At 40.5% G+C, this 21453-nt stretch overlaps 1 protein-coding gene across 1 annotated transcript; it reads right to left on the bottom strand.

Moving 5' to 3' along the window:
* Positions 1–12421: 12421 nt before the first annotated feature.
* Positions 12422–13144, bottom strand: LOC136861588 (uncharacterized). Its single transcript, XM_067138832.2, has one exon. The coding sequence runs from the start codon at positions 13142–13144 to the stop codon at positions 12422–12424; it is 723 nt and encodes a 240-aa protein (XP_066994933.2).
* Between the last annotated feature and the right edge of the window lie 8309 nt (positions 13145–21453).

Consider the following 21453-nt stretch of genomic DNA (forward strand, 5'->3'; position numbering starts at 1 on the left):
ATAGCAGCACAGTGCTCTATTGATTAAAGATGGTGGATGACAGCTGTCAAAAAAAAGCACGTGGCTTTGTTTACTAAACAAGAGCACATAGATTTTTTCAAATTGCCGCCACCACATTTCAAAGGTATCTAGCTAAAGAGCGCAGCACAGAGGTTTGTGATGCAAGATGGCGGATGACAGCTGTCAGAAAAAAGCACGTGAGTTTGTTTCCAAACAAGAGCATGTAGAATTTTTCAAATTGCCGCCACTACGTAGAGGGCAGCACGGTGCTCTCATGATTAAAGATGGCTGCTGTCACGTGGAATTGCCTGCCACCACAGGTATCTAGCTAAAGATGGCAGCACGGTGCTCAAAGATGGCTGCTATCAAAAAGCATTTTCCAAATTATCCGTCACCACATTTCAAAGGTAAGTAGCTAAAGAGGGCAGCACTGTGCTCTATAGATTAAAGATGGTGGATGACAGCTGTCAAAAAAAGCACGTAGATTTGTTTATCTCACGCTAGTGAGGTTAAGTTGGTAGCACTAAGGTTTAGGCCCGTTAAGATGGCAGCACTGCGGATGACAGCTGTGACGAATTTACATCTACTACGATAAAGAGGGCAGCACTGTGCTCTATAGATTAAAGATGGCGGATGTCAGCTGTCAAGAAAGCACATGGCTTTGTTTCCAAACAAGAGCACGTAGAATTTGCCGCCACCACATTTCAAAGGTAAGTATCTAAAGAGGGCAGCACGGTGCTCTCTGGATTAAAGATGGCGGATGACAGCTGTCAAAAAAAAAGCGCATGGGTTTGTTTCCAAACAAGAGAATGTAGAATTTTTCAAATTGCCGCCACCACATAGAGGGCAGCACGGTGCTCTCTTGATTAAAGATGGCTGCTGTCACGTGAAATTGTCTGCCACCACAGGTATCTAGCTAAAGAGGGCAGCACGGTGTACAAATATGGCTGCTGTCAAAAAGCATTTTTCAAATTATCCGCCACCACATTTCAAAGGTAAGTAGCTAAAGAGGGCAGCACTGTGCTCTATAGATTAAAGATGGCGGATGACAGCTGTCAAAATACACGTGGCTTTGTTTACCTCACGCTAGTTAGGTTAAGTTGGTAGCACTAAGGTTTAGACCCGTCAAGATGGCAGCACTGCGGATGACAGGTGACGAATTTTGCAGCTACTGCGATAAAGAGGGCAGCACAGTGCTTTGTGGTTTAAAGATGGCGGATGACAGCTGTCCAAAAAGCACGTGGCTTTGTTTACCTCTCGCTAGTTAGGTTAAGTTGGTACCACTAAGGTTTATTCCCGTCAAGATGGCAGTACTGAGGTTTGCGATGCGTTGTTGTCTGTCAAAAAGCACGTGGCTTTGTTTACAAATCGGTCAAAAAGCACGTGGCTGTCAAAAAACACGTGGCTTTGTTTACCTCATGCTAGTTAGGTTAAGTTAGCACTACTGGGGTTTAGGCCCGTCAAGATGGTAGTACTGAGGTTTGCGATGCGTTGTTGTCGATGACAGCTGTCAAAAAGCACGTGGCTTTGTTTACAAATCTGTCAAAAAGCACGTGGCTGTCAAAAAGCACGTGGCTTTGTTTACCTCGCGCTTGTGAGGTTAAGTTGGCACTACTGAGGTTTAGGCCCGTCAAGATGGCAGTACTGAGGTTAGCGGTGCGTTGTTGTCTGTCAAAAAGCACGTGGCTTTGTTTATCTCGCGCTAGTTAGGTTAAGTTGGCAGCACTGGAAGAGGCCTCTGGCTGAGGTGGAGGAGGCCACTGGGAGGCCACTGGCTGAGGAGGAGGAGGAGGTGGCCACTGGGAGGCCACTGGCTGAGGAGGAGGAGGCCACTGGCTGAGGAGGAGGCCCCTTCCGAGAGCCGGAGGAGGAGGAGGCGGCCGAACCATCCAATTATACTACTCCCAGGTCCGACTTCCAGAGGAAATATGAGCTGGGAGGACATGGAAACAATCAGAAAAATCGTAAAAGAGGTGGTATCAGAGACATGTCCCTTCGAACAAATCAAGAACATGATCAAGGAACAAACGAGGGAGTTTGAAAAAATGAAGGGGTGGTTTCAGGAAAAGATAGAAGACACAGCTTCACAGGTGAGAAGAAATGGTGAAGAAGTTTCAGCATTAAGAGAGGAGATAGGGAGATTGGAAGAGGAGATATCGAAACTGAAAGCCGACGTAGTTGTTAACACCCGAAGTCGCAGAAATAAATGCTTATTTATATATGGAGTGCAAGAGGGTAAGAAGGAAGATAAGACGAGTATAGTTTATAAAGTAGTGGACATAATTCAGGGTAAAATGAAAATAAATTTCAGTGAAGTGGACATTGATGATGTGACAAGAGTGGGAAGATTTAGAGGTAATAGGCCTATCAAAGTGCAATTATTTTCTACACTGATGGCTGATACAGTGGTGCGTAATGCAGGTAACGTGCAAGGAGAAAAAATATGGATAAGGAGGGACATAGGAGCTGAAGAGTGGAGGAATGAAAAAACTCTTAAAAAACACATGATACGAGCTAGGCAGCAAGGGTTGAATGCAGTCATCAGAGGGCAGGAATTAGTGGTGACAGGCAACAGATGAAGGAGAGTATGGTCGGTGAATAGACTGATGGACCTAGAACGGAGGATGAAACAAGATGAGGAGGCTAAGAGAAGTGTAGTGAATAACGGGGATGACAAACGAGTGGAAGATAATAGGCAAGTGAAAGATAACGAGGGTAGAAGTGTAATTATAGGAAGTAGTACTGAAAAGTGTCAAGAGAGACAGAGCGAGGTGCTAAGTGGAAGTATGAACAACGGAAAGGAAAGAGCAGTGGACGGGCAATGCAGGAGAGAGGCTGAAGATCAAAGGGGTGATGGGGGAAAGGAGAGTGAGCAACAAGAAGCTGAGAGAGCTGAGTGTAGTGGTGTAGTTAGACAAGATCAGGGTATAAAAGTAAGGCCAGTGTTAACCCGTGAGTACCTCGCACAGAATTTGAGTTTGAGCGCAGGGAGAGATAGAAGATATACGGACATGATGAGAGCAATGAAAAGTAGTGAGGGTTTTGTTACAAGAAGTAAAAAACAATAATATAGCGAGTAAGTAAGTAATTAAGGGCGTGGAGGCTGAAATGTTGTGAAGGAGAAGTGGTATATAAGTTATGATATGTTATAGGGTTGAAATGTGGTGTTGGAGAAGTGGTGGTATAAGATGGTGGATGGCAGTTTGTTGATATTTGGAGCTGGAGGAGTGATGGTAAATGTGGTGTTGGATAAGTGTTGTAATTTGACTATTTGTAAATTTTGGTTTGGGGGAAGTTGGAGTTTTCGGTAGGTAATTATGATGGGTATTAGGATGAGTATGAGTGTATGGCAAATTGAGCAAATTATGATATGTTATAGGGTTGAAATGTGGTGTTGGAGAAGTGGTGGTATAAGATGGTGGAGGGCAGAAGGTGAGTGTATTTGTAGAAGAAGTAGAGGTGGTGGTACTGAGATTGTATTGGTGTCTGGTATAAATGCTGAGTGATGGCAGATGAGGGTGTGTTAGGGCTGAATTGTGGTGTTGGAAGTAGAGGTGGTATATGTTGAAATGTGGTGTTGGAAAGGTATGGAGATGTAGTTATGATATGTTATAGGGTTGAAATGTGGTGTGGGAGAAGTGGTGGTATAAGATGGTGGATGGCAGAAGGTAAGTGTATTTGTGGAAGGAGTAGAGCTGGTATGCTGAAGTGTGGTGTTGGAAGTATTGAAGGCTTAGTATTCAAGTTATGATATGTTATAGGGTTGAAATGTGGTGTTGATGGCTATTTAATTTTTGGAGCTGGAAACAGGTGAGTTTATTATCATTTTGTATTGTATTGGTGACTGGTATAAATGCTGAGTGATGGCAGACGAGTGCGTGTTAGGGCTGAAATGTGGTGTTGGAAGTAGAGGTGGTATATGTTGAAATGTGGTGTTGGAAAGGTATGGAAATGTAGTAATGTAACTCGGCTATTTGTAAATTTTGGTTTGGTAGAAGATGGAGTCTTCAGTAGGTAATTATGACGGGTAGGATGAGTATGAGTGTATGGTAAATGCAAGTTATGATATGATATAGGGTGGAAATGTGGTGTGGGAGAAGTGGTGGTATAAGATGGTGGATGGCAGAAGGTGAGTGTATTTGTGGAAGGAGTAGAGCGGGTATGCTGAAGGGTGGTGTTGGAAGTATTAAATTATGATATGTTATAGGGTTGAAATGTGGTGTTGGAGAAGTGGTGGTATAAGATGGTGGATGGCAGAAGGTGAGTGTATTTGTAGTAGAAGTAGAGGTGGTATATGAGGTAGGGTTGGTGTGGTATTGCTGGAATGTGGTGTTGGAGTATTGCTGGCCAAAATTTTTGGAGGCGTGATTGGTATTTGTTATTCATTGCCGAAATTTCTGGAGATGAGAGGTAATTTTATTATGGAGTGTTATGACGGAATGAAATGAAATGAAGCAATGTTAACGCAGATTGGTAAAAGTTGCGGTATGGTTGATTGGAACGTAATGACGGAATAAGATGGCCGGTTTGGTATGCAATCATGTAATGGCTGGTTTGGAATGCAACCTGGTAATGCTGCGGTTGCAGCTTATGCTGGAGTAGGTCAGGGAACAATAGAGGTGATGAAAATGCTGAAGTAAGAAGGTTGCGTACGTGAGAGTGATAACAAGCATGGAGTTGTAACACCAGCAGTAGAATGTAAACATTGACCAGGCTGTTGTGAATTGATGTAGATGGAGTTGGTTCTGGTATAAAACCGGGACGGTATTGTTTATTTCATTTTATGTTATTTAGTATATAGTGGAGAGGGGTGGCTCAGGTTGGACTATTCTTATTAATCTTATTTGTTATTTATTATTATTATTGTGAACATGTATTCGGGGCTGAACGCCTGTTTTGTTCACTAATAAATACAATACAATATTAAGCGTATGGAATTTACAGAATGGACAAGTATATAAAATATTATACATAAGAAAAACCTGCAAAGAATACATGGTAAGTAGGGAACAATTACACATGGATATCTAAATTGTTTATCCACTGCACTAGGGATTCTGAGACATCAGCAAAGTCTTTCCGGTCTCCACCATAAGCACACAGAGGGTATTCGTCCATTATATGATGCATGGTCTGGACTAAAGCACCACATTCACACGCTGGAGAGTCCCCGAAGCCCCACTGGTAAAGGGAGAATGCAGATCTTCCACAATTAGTGCGAAACCTGTTTAGTGATGCCCACGTTCTTCTTGGCAAACTGAAACCAGCTGGGGCGTGGTTTGGATTAAAGAGGCTTGGCCACTCCGCAGGATTTGCCTCCACATTGCCCTGCACGTGTTCCCCGGGTGTTGCTAAGCGAGCAACAACAAATCGGCAGCCAAACTATCAGCAGACGTTGATCTCCTGGCCAAATGGACTCAGAGAGAACGTACATAAGATAGGTAGAGAACACAATATTCAAGGAGCCATTTTACGTCCAGGACGTAGGAAGCTGTTTTTGGTCTTATATGGTGTGAGGGCATATGATGGTGTTGATGATGATTCGTCCGTCGGATCGGGACGTTAAGTCTTGAGCTATTCGAGAGGAGTGACATATGTGCCGGCGCCGGGTTTCATCCTCTTCATTCTTGTAATCATATATCATGTCATTCATTTCTTTCAACAAGCAACTTTTACAAGAATTACCCGATGTTCTGCACAGTTACAAGTCTATCGACTACACGGCAGAGCTTCGAAAGACTTGGAGTCACCTGGAGTACCCTCGAACATCTTAGAGCGGACGATTGTGGCACCAATTATCCTTCTTAAGAATAAGAATCCTGCCCTCTGCAATGAACACGACTCTGAAACTGATGACTAATATTATTGAAGCCATTCTCATGATTGGACATGCCGCGAGCGAAGTAATATTCATTCCTCGGATTCGAATAATTTCTTCGGATATACAGTTTAAGTTTAGATCTCTGCAGTGTTCAAAATAAAATTTCTCTATGTAATAATAAAGCAAGCATAATCTTCTTCATCTTACTATATATAAAAATGGATGTATGCATGTATGTGTGTGTGTAAATGACACATCTCCTCCTAAACCACTGGATCAATTTCATCCAAACTTGGTACACTTATGACTTATTATCTGGAGACGAGCACTGTGGGGGTAAGCCATCCGTAGCTCCCTTAGGGGCGGGGGTCAGGGAGGCAAGGTATAAAAATAATCGAAAATAATGTCGAATACATAGTTTTCGGGGGTCGCCGAAGTGAATTGTATAGTCTGGATTTTTAGTATCAGGAGACAAAAAAAGTGGGGGTAAGACAGCCCAGGAACCCTTAAGGGCGGGGGGGGGGCGAGGGGGTCAGATAAACAAATTAACGAAAATACTGTCTAATCCATACTTTTTGGGGTCGCTGAGATGAATAGTGACACTCCGGATTTTTTAAAAGTTCAAGTTCAACCCCCATTGGGGTGGGGGCGAGGGGGAGTGATATATAAAATTATACGAAATTAGTATCGAATACATAGTCTTCGGGGTCGCCGAGGTGAATCGTACACTCCGGATTTTTAGTATCAGGAGACAAATCACGTGGGGGTAAGACAGCCCAGGAACCCTTAGGGGCAGGGGGGGGCGAGGGGGCTGAGATATAAAAATCATCGAAAATTGTGTCGAATCCATACTTTTCGGGGTCGCTGAAATGAGCAGTGACACTCCGGAATTTTTTAAAGTCCAAGTTCAGTCCCCTTCGTGGCGGGGGGCGATGGGAGAGTGATATATAGAAACAATAATGATATATAGAAATAATAGTGTCGAATACATAGTCGCTGATGTGAATAGTGACACTCCGAATTTTTAGTATCACCAGACAAACCACATGGGGGTAAAACACCCCAGGAACCCTTAGCGGCAGCGGGGGGGGAGGGGCAAGGGGACTGAGATATACAAATCATCGAAAATAGTGTCGAATCCATACTTTTCGGGGTCGCTGAGATGAATAGTAACATTCCGATTTTTTTAAACTCGAAGTTTAGCCCCGTTTAGGGTGGGGGAAGGGGGAGTGAGATATAATAGTAATCGAATATACTGCCGAATCCATAGTTTTCCGGGTCGCTGAGGTGAATAGTAACATTCCGGATGTTTAAAGTCTAACTTCATCCCCCATTGGCATAGGGGTTGAGAAAGGGTGGAAAAATAAATTGTCAGAAATGACCGAGATAATGGACGTGTGTATGTTCCAGTATGACTTTCAAGTATGACTTACTACCTGAAAAACGTACTGTGGGAGTAAGACGCCCCTAGAACCACTACGGAAACGGGTAAAATACTATCCACACTAATAAATGGAAGTCTGTTTGGCGCGATCTATATATACTGTACTATATACATGTATAAATTAAGGCATAAAAATGAAAACAGACGTAAATCAGTGAGACCATTCTAGAAAGGCATCTTAGAAATTTAAAACTTGGTACCAGACAACCTGATGACTTCAAGATCCCTAGAAAAATCTCAAATTCTCATAATTCTCTGAGGGGTACATGCTGGGAGTTTCATACCTGCATAAGAACACAATCGGTGATATTTATCCAGAACCTACAGGTTTTATGGCCTTAAAAGTTTCCTTAAAGTCCTGATTTTTAACCCACTCCCCCATATCAAGATCGCAGCACAATCTCCCAGACAAGTTAGAAAATTGAAATTTTACAAAATTATAGCTTTCAGCATGTAACCGACGAAAATTTACGAGATGTTTAAAATTTTTATTTTGTACCCCCGAAAAATATCGAAATATGGAGGCAATTTTAATGACGGTGCAGTCCTTCCTTTCAATGTATTTCGTGGCTAAACGGTAAGTCGTATCACAAAACGGATGGCAAAATATCCGTTCGATTTGGAGTGATCTACCTCTTCGGTCCTATGACCTTTTGTCGTATCTCTATCCCTTATACATTAACTTTTTCTCTATTTCTGGATTTACCTAAATTTTGCACTTTGTACACGTACAATTGATGGTTTGATTCACTTATAGGAAAGATTGGATCACCAAATTCTACACGAATATTGGCCCACCCACTAGCCATATGAGAGCCAAATTCTATGTTTGAAGCTGTCGCATATCTGAAAAGTAATGCACTGTGTGAAAACCTTACACAAATGTCACCCTATTCAACGTTTCTAAAACATAATGAATTGTGGTGGACAAGTGCACCTGTCGTTATCATCACAACTCCACAACTCGCACTTTACATTCGAAACATCGTCTGCGGACCTCCCTATGCTTTTTCTCGGATAACGCCAATTTGCATGCAATTTAAAAATTATTATTAACTTCATGTACAGTAATTTACTTCGATATCCGTATACAATCTGGAATACCGTAGAGAAGCACGGGTACAATTGCTAGTTATATTATATCAATTGAGACTGCCTAAGATTTCACTATGATACGTTACGGTCGTATCATAATGGTTGTGATATTTTGGGATCGAAATCTTTCATAGCGACATTGAACAGACCATCTTATTGATGTAATTAATATCAGTCAACAAAGGCTCAGATAAAACCCGTGTTAATGATTTTTTGACTAATTTTTTATATAGATTTTTGATGAATAAAATAATCTGGCCAACCAGACCTCTTCTAGACCGTTCAATATCAAGACCAGTACCCAAAACTTCACACGCTGCGACTCGAACGTAAAACGTAGCGATATAAATTGTCTATATGGATATGTGTTATCAGATTCTATGAGCAAATCGTTTCCCAGGCGCTCAGTAGAGAGTGTGCTTTGGCTATGCATTCAATTTTCCTTGGGTCTGGAAACAATTTTGTGGGGATTTAGAAGGATCATAGAATTTGTAATGCGACTGTATGTTACTTAATGTAATTGTTAACGACGTTAGAGATAAGCTTCGTTGATACTCCAAACTGTAATAGCTTTTCATACCAGGTCTTCATTCCCTTGTGTCGTGAATATTGTACTCATAATTTATTAGGATTACATTATTATGCAAATGAATGGCTAACAGATATTGATAATATATTTTGGAGATTTTCGCGGAAGCTCGCTGAGACCTTGTATCCGATCACCAATCAAAAAATCTGTCTCCGTAACCTAATATTATCATCTCAGAATAGATTTCTTGGTGGTCCTGGGTTAGATCACCAGCCCTGTCACAAAGTTTGACTGACTGATAGGGTTTGCTTTGAGCTCCGGGTAACACCATTATTGATAAAAGGGATCTATTTAAGATAAGATAAGGTGATATGTTTTGTTCATCCTGGCAAAGGTAGAGATATATTCCCTCTCTTACACTTAATCAGTCCTTACATTTTTATTTTACTTAATCTAATACAGTAAAAGAGTATAAATATAGTATGTATCAGCACAAATCATGTTTCTTTCTTATAACCAGTTTTCGGAATTAAATTCCATCAAGATTAAATTTAAATTAAGTTACAACGTACCTGAAAATGGTAGAACTAGTTGAGCATACCTCTGTGTTGGAGTGGCGTTAGGAAGGGTATTTGACCGTAAAATTAGGCTTAACTCACATTCATGTATTATTTATTTAATTATTTCACTTAACTCAAAGACCATGAGCTCCACCAAGGACCGTGTATAACGTACAGGTTGGCCCAAAACTCTGTTAACATTTGAGGAGGCAATACTTCAGACAATATTGGACTGACATGACATGAGGTTTTATTGAAACCAAAATAAAGTGACCAACAGATGGTGCTGCACAGTAATACATCAGGTACAAATGGCCATTCATTCGAGACACGGCACGAGGTTTTATTGACACCAACAACGAATGCACAAACAGGCCAAAAGATGGCGTTGGATGGCAACACGTCAGTGAAGCCGCACGAGACCCGTGTACGGCATAAAAGAATCTGTAGTGAGGGCGTCAGATGCGGCTGCAATTGCGGCATGTTGACGTCACCAGAAAAGGCATTATTAGTGAAGCTTTAGTACTTTATTTTGGTGTCAATTAAACGTCATCTCATGCCAATCATGTGTGTCAATTATTACCTCTCTACCTCCAATATTCCGCGAAGTATTGCCTCATCAAATGTTAACAGATCGGGCGAGTTGGCCGTGCGCTTAGCGGCGCTCAGCTGTGAGCTTGTATCCGGGAGATAGTGGGTCCAAGCCTCACTGTTGGCAGCCCTGAAGGTGGTTTTCAGTAGTTTCTCATTTTCACACCAGGCAAATGCTGGGGCTGTACCTTAATTAAGGCCACGACCGCTTCCTTCCCTTTTCTAGGCCTTTCCTATCCCATCGTCACCATAAGACCTACCTGTGTCGGTGCGACGTAAAGCCAATTGTACAAAATAATGTTAACAGACTTTTGGGTCAACCTGTATTTGATTATCTCACACAACTTTACGAGAACGTTACTTATTTGACGTAGATAAAGTTACACAGATTTATTTTTCACTCTAACAACATTAGTGACACATTTTTTTAAATATACCTGACAATGAGTTATAAATGTGATAAATTCTAGTTGTAACACTTCTACATGATACACTTCTATTGAATTTCAGTGCCATTAGTGAATATGTTTTCTTGTATGTTGCTCATGTAGCCTACTTAATCATTTGATGTAAAAAGTGAAAACAAGAGTATTTATACTATAATGCCCAGGATGATTGAAACTTGAAACACGTCCACTAGTCTTTAAGACGCTGTTTCGGTGTTTAGCTGTTAATTTGCATTCGGCAGATAGTGGATTCGAACTCTACTGTCAGCAGCCATTAATATAGTTGTCCGTGATTTCCTACTTTCACACCAGGAAAACGCTGAGACTGTAACATAATTAAGTCCACGAGTTTTAGAGAAACAGTTAAGCAACTGGCTGTTAAGACAGAATGTGTGGTTACAAGAAAGGGAAACCTATCTCAAATAAGTTAACAATTTTAGTTCTGGAAGAGAACCTAGTACTGGCGGAACTAAGGACGAAGGGGATAAGGAGGGTAATAAGCAGCACATGGCTGCTAAATGAATCTCCGGTATGCTGTTACGCCAAAGGTCTATTTATGAAACTCACGTATGTTACAGCTAGTCCAGTACATGAACTGGAAAAAATATAGGCGTGTCAGAAGCCGAGAAAATGGAAATATTAGTGGCAGGAAATAACATACTTAAAAGCACATTCTGGAAGAAGAAGACAGACAGAATAAAACTTCAGGATATGATATAATGGTTCCATATTGAAAATAATACTGTAAATGAGAAGAAGAAAACATCTTGGCTGAGATGAGCAGGCCTTTTAGCAAAAATCCGAGAAGTGTGGTTGACCAGATCTGAAAATTAAAAAAAGAGGGATGGCAATAGACTAGAGGCAAGGTAGAAAGGATATTATTGGGCTAAGTCAAGAGGCCATAAAGGCAAGTGGATGGACCCAAAAATTAACAGATATTAATGGAGAAAATCCTGACCATTTAAAACATGATAGAAGGGAGTATATATAAACACCTTTCCAACAATTGATAATCTACATAAAATTATAACTCATGAAGTTTTATTAAAATATTACGGTCATTGTATTTTGATAAAAAGTCTGAAGAAATTGTTTTAATATTTTAAGAATTATGATCTTCACTTTAAATTTGATATATTTACAGTCTTAATTGCCATTTAATGTATTGATTTTTTAACATTTATGGTATCCACTTGAACGGATTAAACGCAAGTGCATTATTATACTGACGAATGTTCCGGAAGTAATTTTTGGTTTAACTAACATTCTTTCCTTACCTGATGGCGTATGGCTTTTAGTGCCGGGAGTGTCCGAGGACATGTTCGGCTCACCAGGTATAGGTCTTTTGATTTGACTCCCGTAGGCGACCTGCGCATCGTGATTAGGATGAAATGATGATGAAGACAATACATACACCCAGCCTCCGTGCCAGCAAAATTAAGCAATGATGGTTAAAATTCCCAACCCTGCCGGGAATCGAACCCTGGGACCAAAGGACAGCACGCTAACCATTTAGCTATGGAGCCGGACTTCTACTGATAATTACAGCATATTATAATGACATAAAATGGGCGTCCCAGCGGCCAAAATGTGATGTGAGCAGCAATGATGGCGCATATTTTCCTACAGCAATAGTATTTGCAAATCGCACACTTCGTACAATTTTTCTAAACTAATTTTAAAGAAACTGACATTTATGAAATGAGGGTGCAATTCGTCACTGCTAATTTCTATTCTCTTTCTTTTGAATGCTCATTTCTTACAATCGGTTACTTGTGAGCGCCACAAAAAGGAATCTATACTACTGAAATAATATATACGATGTTTGATGATGAATGTTACTACTAACGTATATTAACATTTGTTCATTTTTCAATATGTATAGTTTGAGACTGACTAACATTTAAAAGTTTTCTTCACATATTCAATGGTGATCTATTTCCTAACGCTTCGCATTCGAACTCTATGGTTGAACCTAATGCCAAGTGCTATTTTCTTCTGCTTCATTGTAATATCTGGTGTAGTCCTCAAAGTTCTATGTATAAACTCAGCTAGGATTACGAAGATAGATATTGCTAGACCTACCAAAAGGACGATGAATGCCCCTTGTAAATGCCCTACAGTCATGACGTATGGCTGTCCCTTTGCGTTTGCTTCAAATTTGATAAATTTACTGGACTTCAACTTTGTAATGTAGAGAATATCCTTCAACCACTTTGGTATCAGACCTCCCTGAACTATTCTTTCTATCAGTGAACTAATTATGGTCAGAAAAGGATGCCCCTTTTTCAGAAATATTCCAACGTTGTGAGTTGCGATATTATCTTTGAATGGAACAATTAGAGGATCGCCGTTTTCGTCATGATACCATTTAGATAGTGCATATGTCATTGCTAACTTCCCAGCTAAGAACACAAAGTCTTGCTTATAGACGACTCGTCGGATCCCAGTTGTTACATTTCTCACTATTGTACATCCGTCGATAATTCGTGCGTCTCTTTCGTCATTTCGATCGAAATATTCTCGTATATTAGGAAGGAGTCCATATGGAATACCAGAATTTAAAATGTCATCCTCATTTGCGATCTGATGTTCGTATCCTGGTGTGGCGAGAAAACTAGTGAGTAGGGATTGATATGCCACATTTATTTCAAACATAGTGAACACCCATATAAAGAAGAATGTTCTTAAAAACCAAGTTTTCGGTTGACTACATAATGATAGTCCGAGGATAATGGATAGGTTATTCAGAAAGTTAATCGTGATGTCTCCATAAAACCTAGACTCCATAAGCCTTGTATTATCGTTACGATTAGATATCGCAGTAAACAAAATGGAAACTATAAGAAACAGTGCGAGTAAACAAATCCAAATTAAAAAACTGAAGATGAGGAAGAGAGCCTTCCATTGAGGTAAAGGTTTGGCCTTTGGTGCAATCCACCCAGTCCCTTCTAGTAAGTATACCGTAGTAGTATCAAAGTATTCTAATTTCTCTGGAGACATTGGAATTGCTCCAAATGCAATATCTGCGTTATTATGAGCGACATTTCCGAGGACTCCATCCCACTTCCCGTTCCTTTTAACTCCCCATCGGTTGAAGCTAACAGGCTCGGGCAAATATTTCAGATTCAGGTTCATGTGCTCTGCAATTGTGGAGACCATTTCAATTTCAATTCCATCCTTGTACCTAGGTTTATTAATATCATGATTGCTTTCATCTGGAAGAATAAAGGGTTCAATGCTAAATGTAGAGGCAAAAATTGGACATTGATGAACATCTCGGGGGACTTTCTCCGGAAACAAATTTTGTTGAGATTCGAATTTACCTTCTTCACCTCCTATCCAAGAGTCTATAAGTGTAGGTTTTGTTAATTTCGATCCACAGCACTCACTATAACTGTATGGAAACCATGAGAATATTTTCAATGTATCTTCTCTCACGATGGTGAGAACTATGGAATTTAAAACCATGAACTGTGCCAAATGTTCCAAAACACGTTTCACTGACTTATTTGCTCGTAATTCAGTGTACGAACCAACGATGACGACAAGGAAACGAGCTCTTGAATCCCAATAAGGCTGAGTTTTCATAAATCTAAATCTATCAATTAGAAAATCTCCTTCGCCAATGTTTTCAGTAATGATGATGAAGTCATATTCAGTTCTCAATGGTGTACTTTGAGTTATATTATTTTGGCCATACTGATCACTCAGTAAAGCCAACCTCTTGAGGGAGTGCAAGTTAGTTAGGAGAGGAGTAAAGAGTATTTCTGCACTCTGGCAGGATATTGATTCGATTGCTGGCAACAGAATCCTGCCTTTGATCCCATCCAGACACGTATCAGTCTTCGATATAGTATTGTTTACTACGAGCGAAACGACTAGCAAACGCTTGAAGTATACCTGTATTATTGTTTCAATACACTTCAAAATACCTGCTAACGATACACATCCGCCATAGTTTAAAATACTGAAGAATACCATACAGATGATTTTCATATTTAGTGCACTTGGATTATTTCGAAACACTAGCTGGTACTGGCTGTTTAACCTCTTAATTTACTGTACGGAACAGTATGCTGGTGAATACTCTCTACACATTAGTCTACCGTATAAGAATTTCTAGTTTAATCCTCTGGCTAAGTACGTATCTCATGAAAAGTTATGTGACGCATATTCTATATAAAACTTTTCGGAGTACAGTGAGACGAGCGTTGAAATAAATTGTTTGATTATTGTGTTCACGGTATGATACGAAACTCGTTTGTTGAAGTACGCGGTAGAAGGTGTATAATTACGTACCGTATGTATTACACGTGCAGATACAAAGCCTAAACGAACGTAAGTTACATTGTTTCTTCTCTGATGACTATTTAATTAGAATGAACCAAACATTTACATCAAAACAAAGAAAGTTGTACCATAAAACTTTGACCCATTAACTTCACATTCATATAGGACAGTTATGAGTGATGTTTATGACAGTAATTTGTCATTACACGTAGTTCAACCAGAATTTCTAATATTTATATGGAAGGACAGTATGTGATACATTCAATGTTCTTCTAAATATTTATCCAAACTTCTTCGTACTTGGGGACTTGTTCGATAGAGGCCTCGCCTATTTTCTTCAACTAATTAATTGTATTTGAGAATGATTATTGAAAGTTAGGTATATCGTACCGTTAGTCAAGTAAATACAGGGTGTGTTAATAGGGTACAGCCAAATTTTCAGAAAACATGTAGAAGAAGGTGACAGAGACTTTCTGGTCAGAGTTCTGAGCTGAAAGATGATCGCATAGCGGTTCTTCTAGGCTCAGCGACGATATGTTAAACGGACATGTGCATTTAAACGCTTGTTTTTCCATTTCATAACTCATTTTCTACAACTCTACATAGTACATGAATAATGGGGAACACACAAAAGGAATAGGACATACCACCCGAAACTCTTCCTGACATGAAATGTTCAGAATACCCTTTGTTAGCATTAATACATCGCAGGGATACATCAGCGCACCAGGAATTCAATGAGACGGCGGGTAGTAACATGAAACAATGTGTGCTAGTGCAAAATGCTGTTCATTATTTTGACGAATTCCAGTTGAAGTTGAGTTGGGAGAAGATCAGGTTGGCTTCAGAAGAAATGCTGGAACACATGAAGCAATCCTGACTTTACGTCTTAGAGGATAAAATTAAGAAGAACAAGCGAACGTGCATGGCATTCTGATTAAGATTCTGAATGTGATCGGGACCAATTACCGAGAAAGAAGGATTCATTGCAATCTGTACGAAAATCAGTCAGCAGTGTTAAGAATCGACGGCTTTGAAATAGAAGCATAAAAGAGTGAGGCAATGCTGCAATTTGTCCTCTCTGCTTTTCAATATTTATATAGAACAAGCGATTAAAGAAATCAAAGAGGAATTTGGAAACGGAATCTCAATCCAAGGGGAGGAAATCAATACTATGAGATCTGGCGATGATATTGTTATTTTATCCTAGTCTGTGGAAGATTTAGAGATCTTGCTGAATGGCATGGACGCATTCTTGGAGAAGGAATACAAGATGAAAATAAAAAAAATAAAAAAACAAAAGTAAAGGAGTGCAGATGAATGAAGTCAAGCTCTGCAGCAAATGTTAGATTAGCAAATGAAGTCTTAAAGGAAATAAATGATAGTGGAATGACTAAGTATGGCAGAAGTTAGCAGGATATAAAATGTAGACTAGCGCAAACAAGGGAGGCCTTTCTTAAGAAAATAAATTTGCTCAGTTCGAATATTGACATAGGAATTAGAAATATGTTATTGAAGACTTTCGTTTAGAGCGTGGCATTGTAGGGAAGTGAAACATTGACAATAAATAGCTCATAAAGAAAGAGAATAGAAGCTTTTGAAATGTGGTGTTACAATAGAATGCTGATGGTGAGGTGGATAGATCGTGTCACGAATGAAATGATACTGAGCTGAATTGATAAGATGAGAACGATTTCACTAAATTCGACCAGAAGGAGAGAGAAAACGATGGGACACACCTTAATACATCCAGGAGTGATTCAGTTCGTTTTTTATGGAAGTGTAGGTGGTAAGAACGGTGGGGGTAGACTAAGGCATGAATATGACAAACAGATTATAGTTGGTGTAGTAGTTACCAGTGCCGGATTAAGGTGTTTGGGGGCCCTGGGCTATTTAAAAATGTGGGGCACCTTCTTCGTAACATCACGTAAGACTAGCATACTGAAGTCGTTATAGAACTACTTCCACTTAAATTGATGAATAGGGAAGTGTTGAAATAGACTACAATTTTTCTCTATTTTTCATGTTAATATTTCATAATGCCAAAACATATTTTACATTTGTCTCATCATCACTATCAAATCGACCTACAAAACAGAACTTACGTTTTTGGCACCACTAGGATATTTTCTATCCATTTTACAAGAACATTACAGTTGTAACTTACGAATGGTTCAATAATCAGAGATGAAGTGGAAGTTCTCTTCCTGATGCAAAGATATAGTATAGCATGCGCATTCCACCGTGCTTCCCCTGTTCCCTCCCGCTCACTTCCTTGACGTCTTCCTCATTCCCCCTCTGCCCGTACTCGCAAGTTGCCAGATGTAATTTTTCGTCAACAATAACCTTTACAATAATTACAGTGCGTAAGTAGCGAGGATTCATGTCTCCGGACGGTAACTGATTCTAGCAGTGATGAAATATTAACGCCGACAGCTGATAAGAAGGAAGGAAGAGTGCGTGTTCGATATTTTGCGAGCGTAAATATTCATATACATCCACGGAGGTGGAGCAGCAGGCCTTTTTATACAATTTCAGGTTCGACCAAGGGCCGGGGCTCCTTGGCACGCGGGGCCCGGGGCTGCAGCCCCTTTAACCCCCCCGTTAATCCGGCCCTGGTAGTTACGTATAAATGGAAAGAGTAACATGTGGTGGAGTGGCATGGAGAACTGCTTTAGACCAGTCTATGGATTGATGACCCACACACAACAACAACAACAACAACAACAACAACAACAACAACAACAACAACAACAACAACAACAACAACAACAACAACAACAACAACAACAACAACAACAACAACAACAACAACAACAACAACAACAACAACAACGATTTTCATATTCATATATTCGGTTTATTTATTTTCAACTATGTTAGAAATTGTAGTGGTACATTTCCTTTGTTGTCTCAAATAACACTTGTCAGTCTGTTTAATGCATTTGTTGATTAGTTTCGGGGGCCTAGCATAGTAAGTTATGGCCTTCATGTATTTCGTTGTTTCGAAACGTGTCTGATAACCGATTATATTGTGACAGCTGTACTTGAAGAATGCTACTGTCCCATTATTTTCAGGAAGAGAGTGGAATATGTTCGAAGGAAACCACATCCCCTATAACAACACTATTATCATCTATAATATGAAAACCTACAACCTGTTTTCCAGTCATTGACCAGGTCAGGGATGTAATGAATGAAGCAGATATAGGCTGTTAGTACGATGGGGTCGCCACTCCCAAAGTGATTTATTAATGACTGATAGATGCAATGAAATGAGAATGGAGAGTGTTGCTGGAATGAAAGATGACAGGGAAAACCGGAGTACCCGGAGAAAAACCTGTCCCGTCTCCGCTTTGTCCAGCACAAATCTCACAGGGAGTGATCGGGATTTGAACCACGGTATCCAGCGGTGAGAGGCCGACGCGCTGCCGTCTGAGCCACGGAGGCTCTCATCTATAATATAATCAATGTAAAAAATAGGAGGGAGTTTTATGCAGACACGTCAATGATGACTTGTCCTACCAGAAAATTAGCCGAAAGAAATGTTCAAAATGAATTTGTCATGGGCACATTTTCCGGAAAATTATGTGTTGCGAAAATACGTGCATCCCAATAGATTTGGTGTCATACTTGCATAAACGAAGAGACAAAAATGAAATGGACTACAGGTTTGGCCTCATCCAAGGTAAAAACGAAGTATTATCTGACAAGTCCAAATGTAGGAATAGAAAGACTCATCACCTTCTTAGCGTTTGTCCCACAATGCAGCTGGGTCCGCTGTTTTGCAAGCCAATCTCCACTTCGTTCTCTTACGTGCATCGTTTGAAACATGATGAGCGTAGCGCATGTCTCACTGATCTCTATACATGGATCGCTGATGGCAGCTCTCCGCTGCAGGAGAAAGTACGCCAAGTTGAGCGCGCGGTTCGTCATGAAACATGATGAGCGTAGCGCATGTCTCACTGATCTCTATACATGGATCGCTGATGGCAGCTCTCCGCTGCAGGAGAAAGTACGCCAAGTTGAGCGCGCGGTTCGCCATGTTGGCGTACCCAACCTAGAGCTCTCCTTTATGGGGAAGCTATGATAATATAGTCAATTTTAAATCGCAATTAATGGCGCGTTGGAATAATTAAAAATATAGGGACATGTTCACTCAAAGGATAAGGACATTGGGATCACTGACACGTCGTTCCGAGGTCAGTAAATCTCCGGGATAGCAATAAAAATGAGTGTATAATAACGGCCGACTAATATTAACTTAGGTGCTGAATACATGCAATTAGCGATCGGTAACACAATACGAGTGAAAATCAGTTTCTGGAAACATTTCTGTAAATTGTGTACATGTATGTCACGAAATTATGCATTCTTAAAATGATATACCTATAAACGTAGCTCACTATACAGGCCTAGATTCGACATACCATAATCGGTGCTTCATAATGAATTCCTGTTTCCTGTTTCTATGAAGTAACGCGCAGTTTATCAAATTAAAATATCATTGAAGCAAATGTACACATTCATAAAACTAGCAAATATTCAAAACTTGTCAATATATCACATTACCTGCAGCTTAATTTACTATTACAGACTTCTTTAATTAAATTCAGCTACCAAAGCAATATTGATGGTCATCATCAGAAATATGTAACACCCGTTAAATGAGACCCAAATACCACTAGTATAATGGGATAACCTAAAACACCCACCACACTTTGCCTTCTCCCACCACTCCAGTGTCGGAAACCCATAATTATTACTGATGTAAATAAGGTCTAGAATTCCTCCAGACTTCATTTTCTAAGATTGTTATAAGGTCACGTCAATTATTTCATCAAAACCGTCAGTTTAATTATGACAATAAATAAAAATATAAGTAAATCTTTACTTGCAGTTAATGTTCAGTAAAATTGAATACAGTTGGCTATACATCACTTCTAAGGCGTGCAGTTTGTCCATTTTTATCTAAATAGTCTTCCTCAACGTGATGGGAGCAGAGAACAGCTGTTTAAGAAGGCTCCCAAGTCTCCCATCTGATACTCCTAATCCATGATCTTAGATGTTCGGGTTTCGAGAAAGGAAACCTAGAAAAATTGCCATTTTGCTCCCAGAATATACGAAATAAGATACAATAAACCTAAAACTCAAAACACTACCCTAGGAAGATTATTATGTACGGTATAAAACTCACCGATGAAATGATTTCTCCTTCTGCTGATCGTTTCTGTTTGTACATCCATAAGCTGAATACTGCGGTATGTTAATACCCGGTAGGGTGCTTCTTCATTCGGATTTCACATAAATACATGCATATTTAAATTTAATTTTGTAATTTACAAGCAGTGTCCGCCTCTGTGGTGTAGTGGTTAGTGTGATTAGCTGCCAACCCCAGAGGCCCGGGTTCGATTCCTGGCTCTGCCACGAAATTTGAAAAGTGGTATGAGGGCTAGAACGGGGTCCGCTCAGCCTCGGGAGGTCAACGGAGTAGAGGGGGGTTCGATTACCTCCTCAGCCATCCTGGAAGTGGTTTTCCGTGGTTTCGCACTTCTCCTCCAGGCAAATGACGGGATGGTACCTAACTTAAGGCCAAGGCCGCTTCCTTCCCTCTTCCTTGTCTCTATCCCTTCCAAACTTCCCATCCCCCAACAAAGCCCCTGTTCAGCATAGCAGGTGAAGCCGCCTGTGCGAGGTACTGGCCATACTCCCCAGTTGTATCCCCGACCGAAAGTCTGAATCTCCGGGACACTGCCCTTGAGGCGGTAGAGGTGGGATCCCTCGCTGAGTCCGAGGGGAAAACCAACCCTGGAGGATAAACAGATTAGGAACGAACGAATTTACAAGCATACTACAAGGCAACAAACCTAAATTCATAAAATACACTACTATTTCTTTTGAAATAACACAGCACAGAACACCCGTGGAACTACAATCAAGGGGGATGGCGTCACTGAACTAAGCATAAACAAAGCAAGCGCGCTCCTCGTGGTCTATGCAATGGGTCTACTGCACGGTGCGCTTGCTGCCATCTTACTACGCCAGTCATCTTCTATTCGGCTAACTGCTACCCAAGCCACCAGCCATCCATGTATAGAGATCAGTGGCATGTCTTCTTGAAGGAGATCGAGCCTGTGTTTTTTAGGCCGATTTCCAGGTGGTGCGTTGTGAAATGCTGTCTTTAGAATTGATGCACTTTCTCTTCACATTACGTGATCGTGCCATCGAAGTCGGGTCTCACGCATCTTGTCCACAAGCGTGGCAACTCCCATATTTTTCCGGATGTCTATGTTGGTGACATGATGTAGCTGAGTCAGGCCAAGTGATCAGCGAAGCATGCGCATCTCCATGACATGAAGTGCTTTGCTCATGCTTGACAGTTGTTGGCCAGCAGTCAGAGCCATACTGAGCAACCGGGCGAGCAACAGTCCTGTAAACCTTGGACTTCAGATGGATTGGTATCCGACGATCGCAGAGAAGCCCTCTAGTTTACCGCCACTTCATTGAGGCTTTATTTACTCATGCTCGGGAGTCTGTAACAGTGGCACATTTGGCATTGACCAAAACACTTTACTGAGATCCTGGCCATCTACCTGAATACAGATAGAAAGACTATTTTATAATTATATAAATTGGACACAAAAAGATGAATAGATGTTTCGTTCCGAGATCAG

The sequence above is a fragment of the Anabrus simplex genome, chromosome 1 (assembly GCF_040414725.1).
Source record: "Anabrus simplex isolate iqAnaSimp1 chromosome 1, ASM4041472v1, whole genome shotgun sequence".
Lineage (NCBI taxonomy): Eukaryota > Metazoa > Arthropoda > Insecta > Orthoptera > Tettigoniidae > Anabrus > Anabrus simplex.

Excerpts from the sequence above, each read along its gene's own strand:
- LOC136861588 (XM_067138832.2), bottom strand. The coding sequence starts at position 13,144 with ATGTTTGAAATAAATGTGGCATATCAATCCCTACTCACTAGTTTTCTC.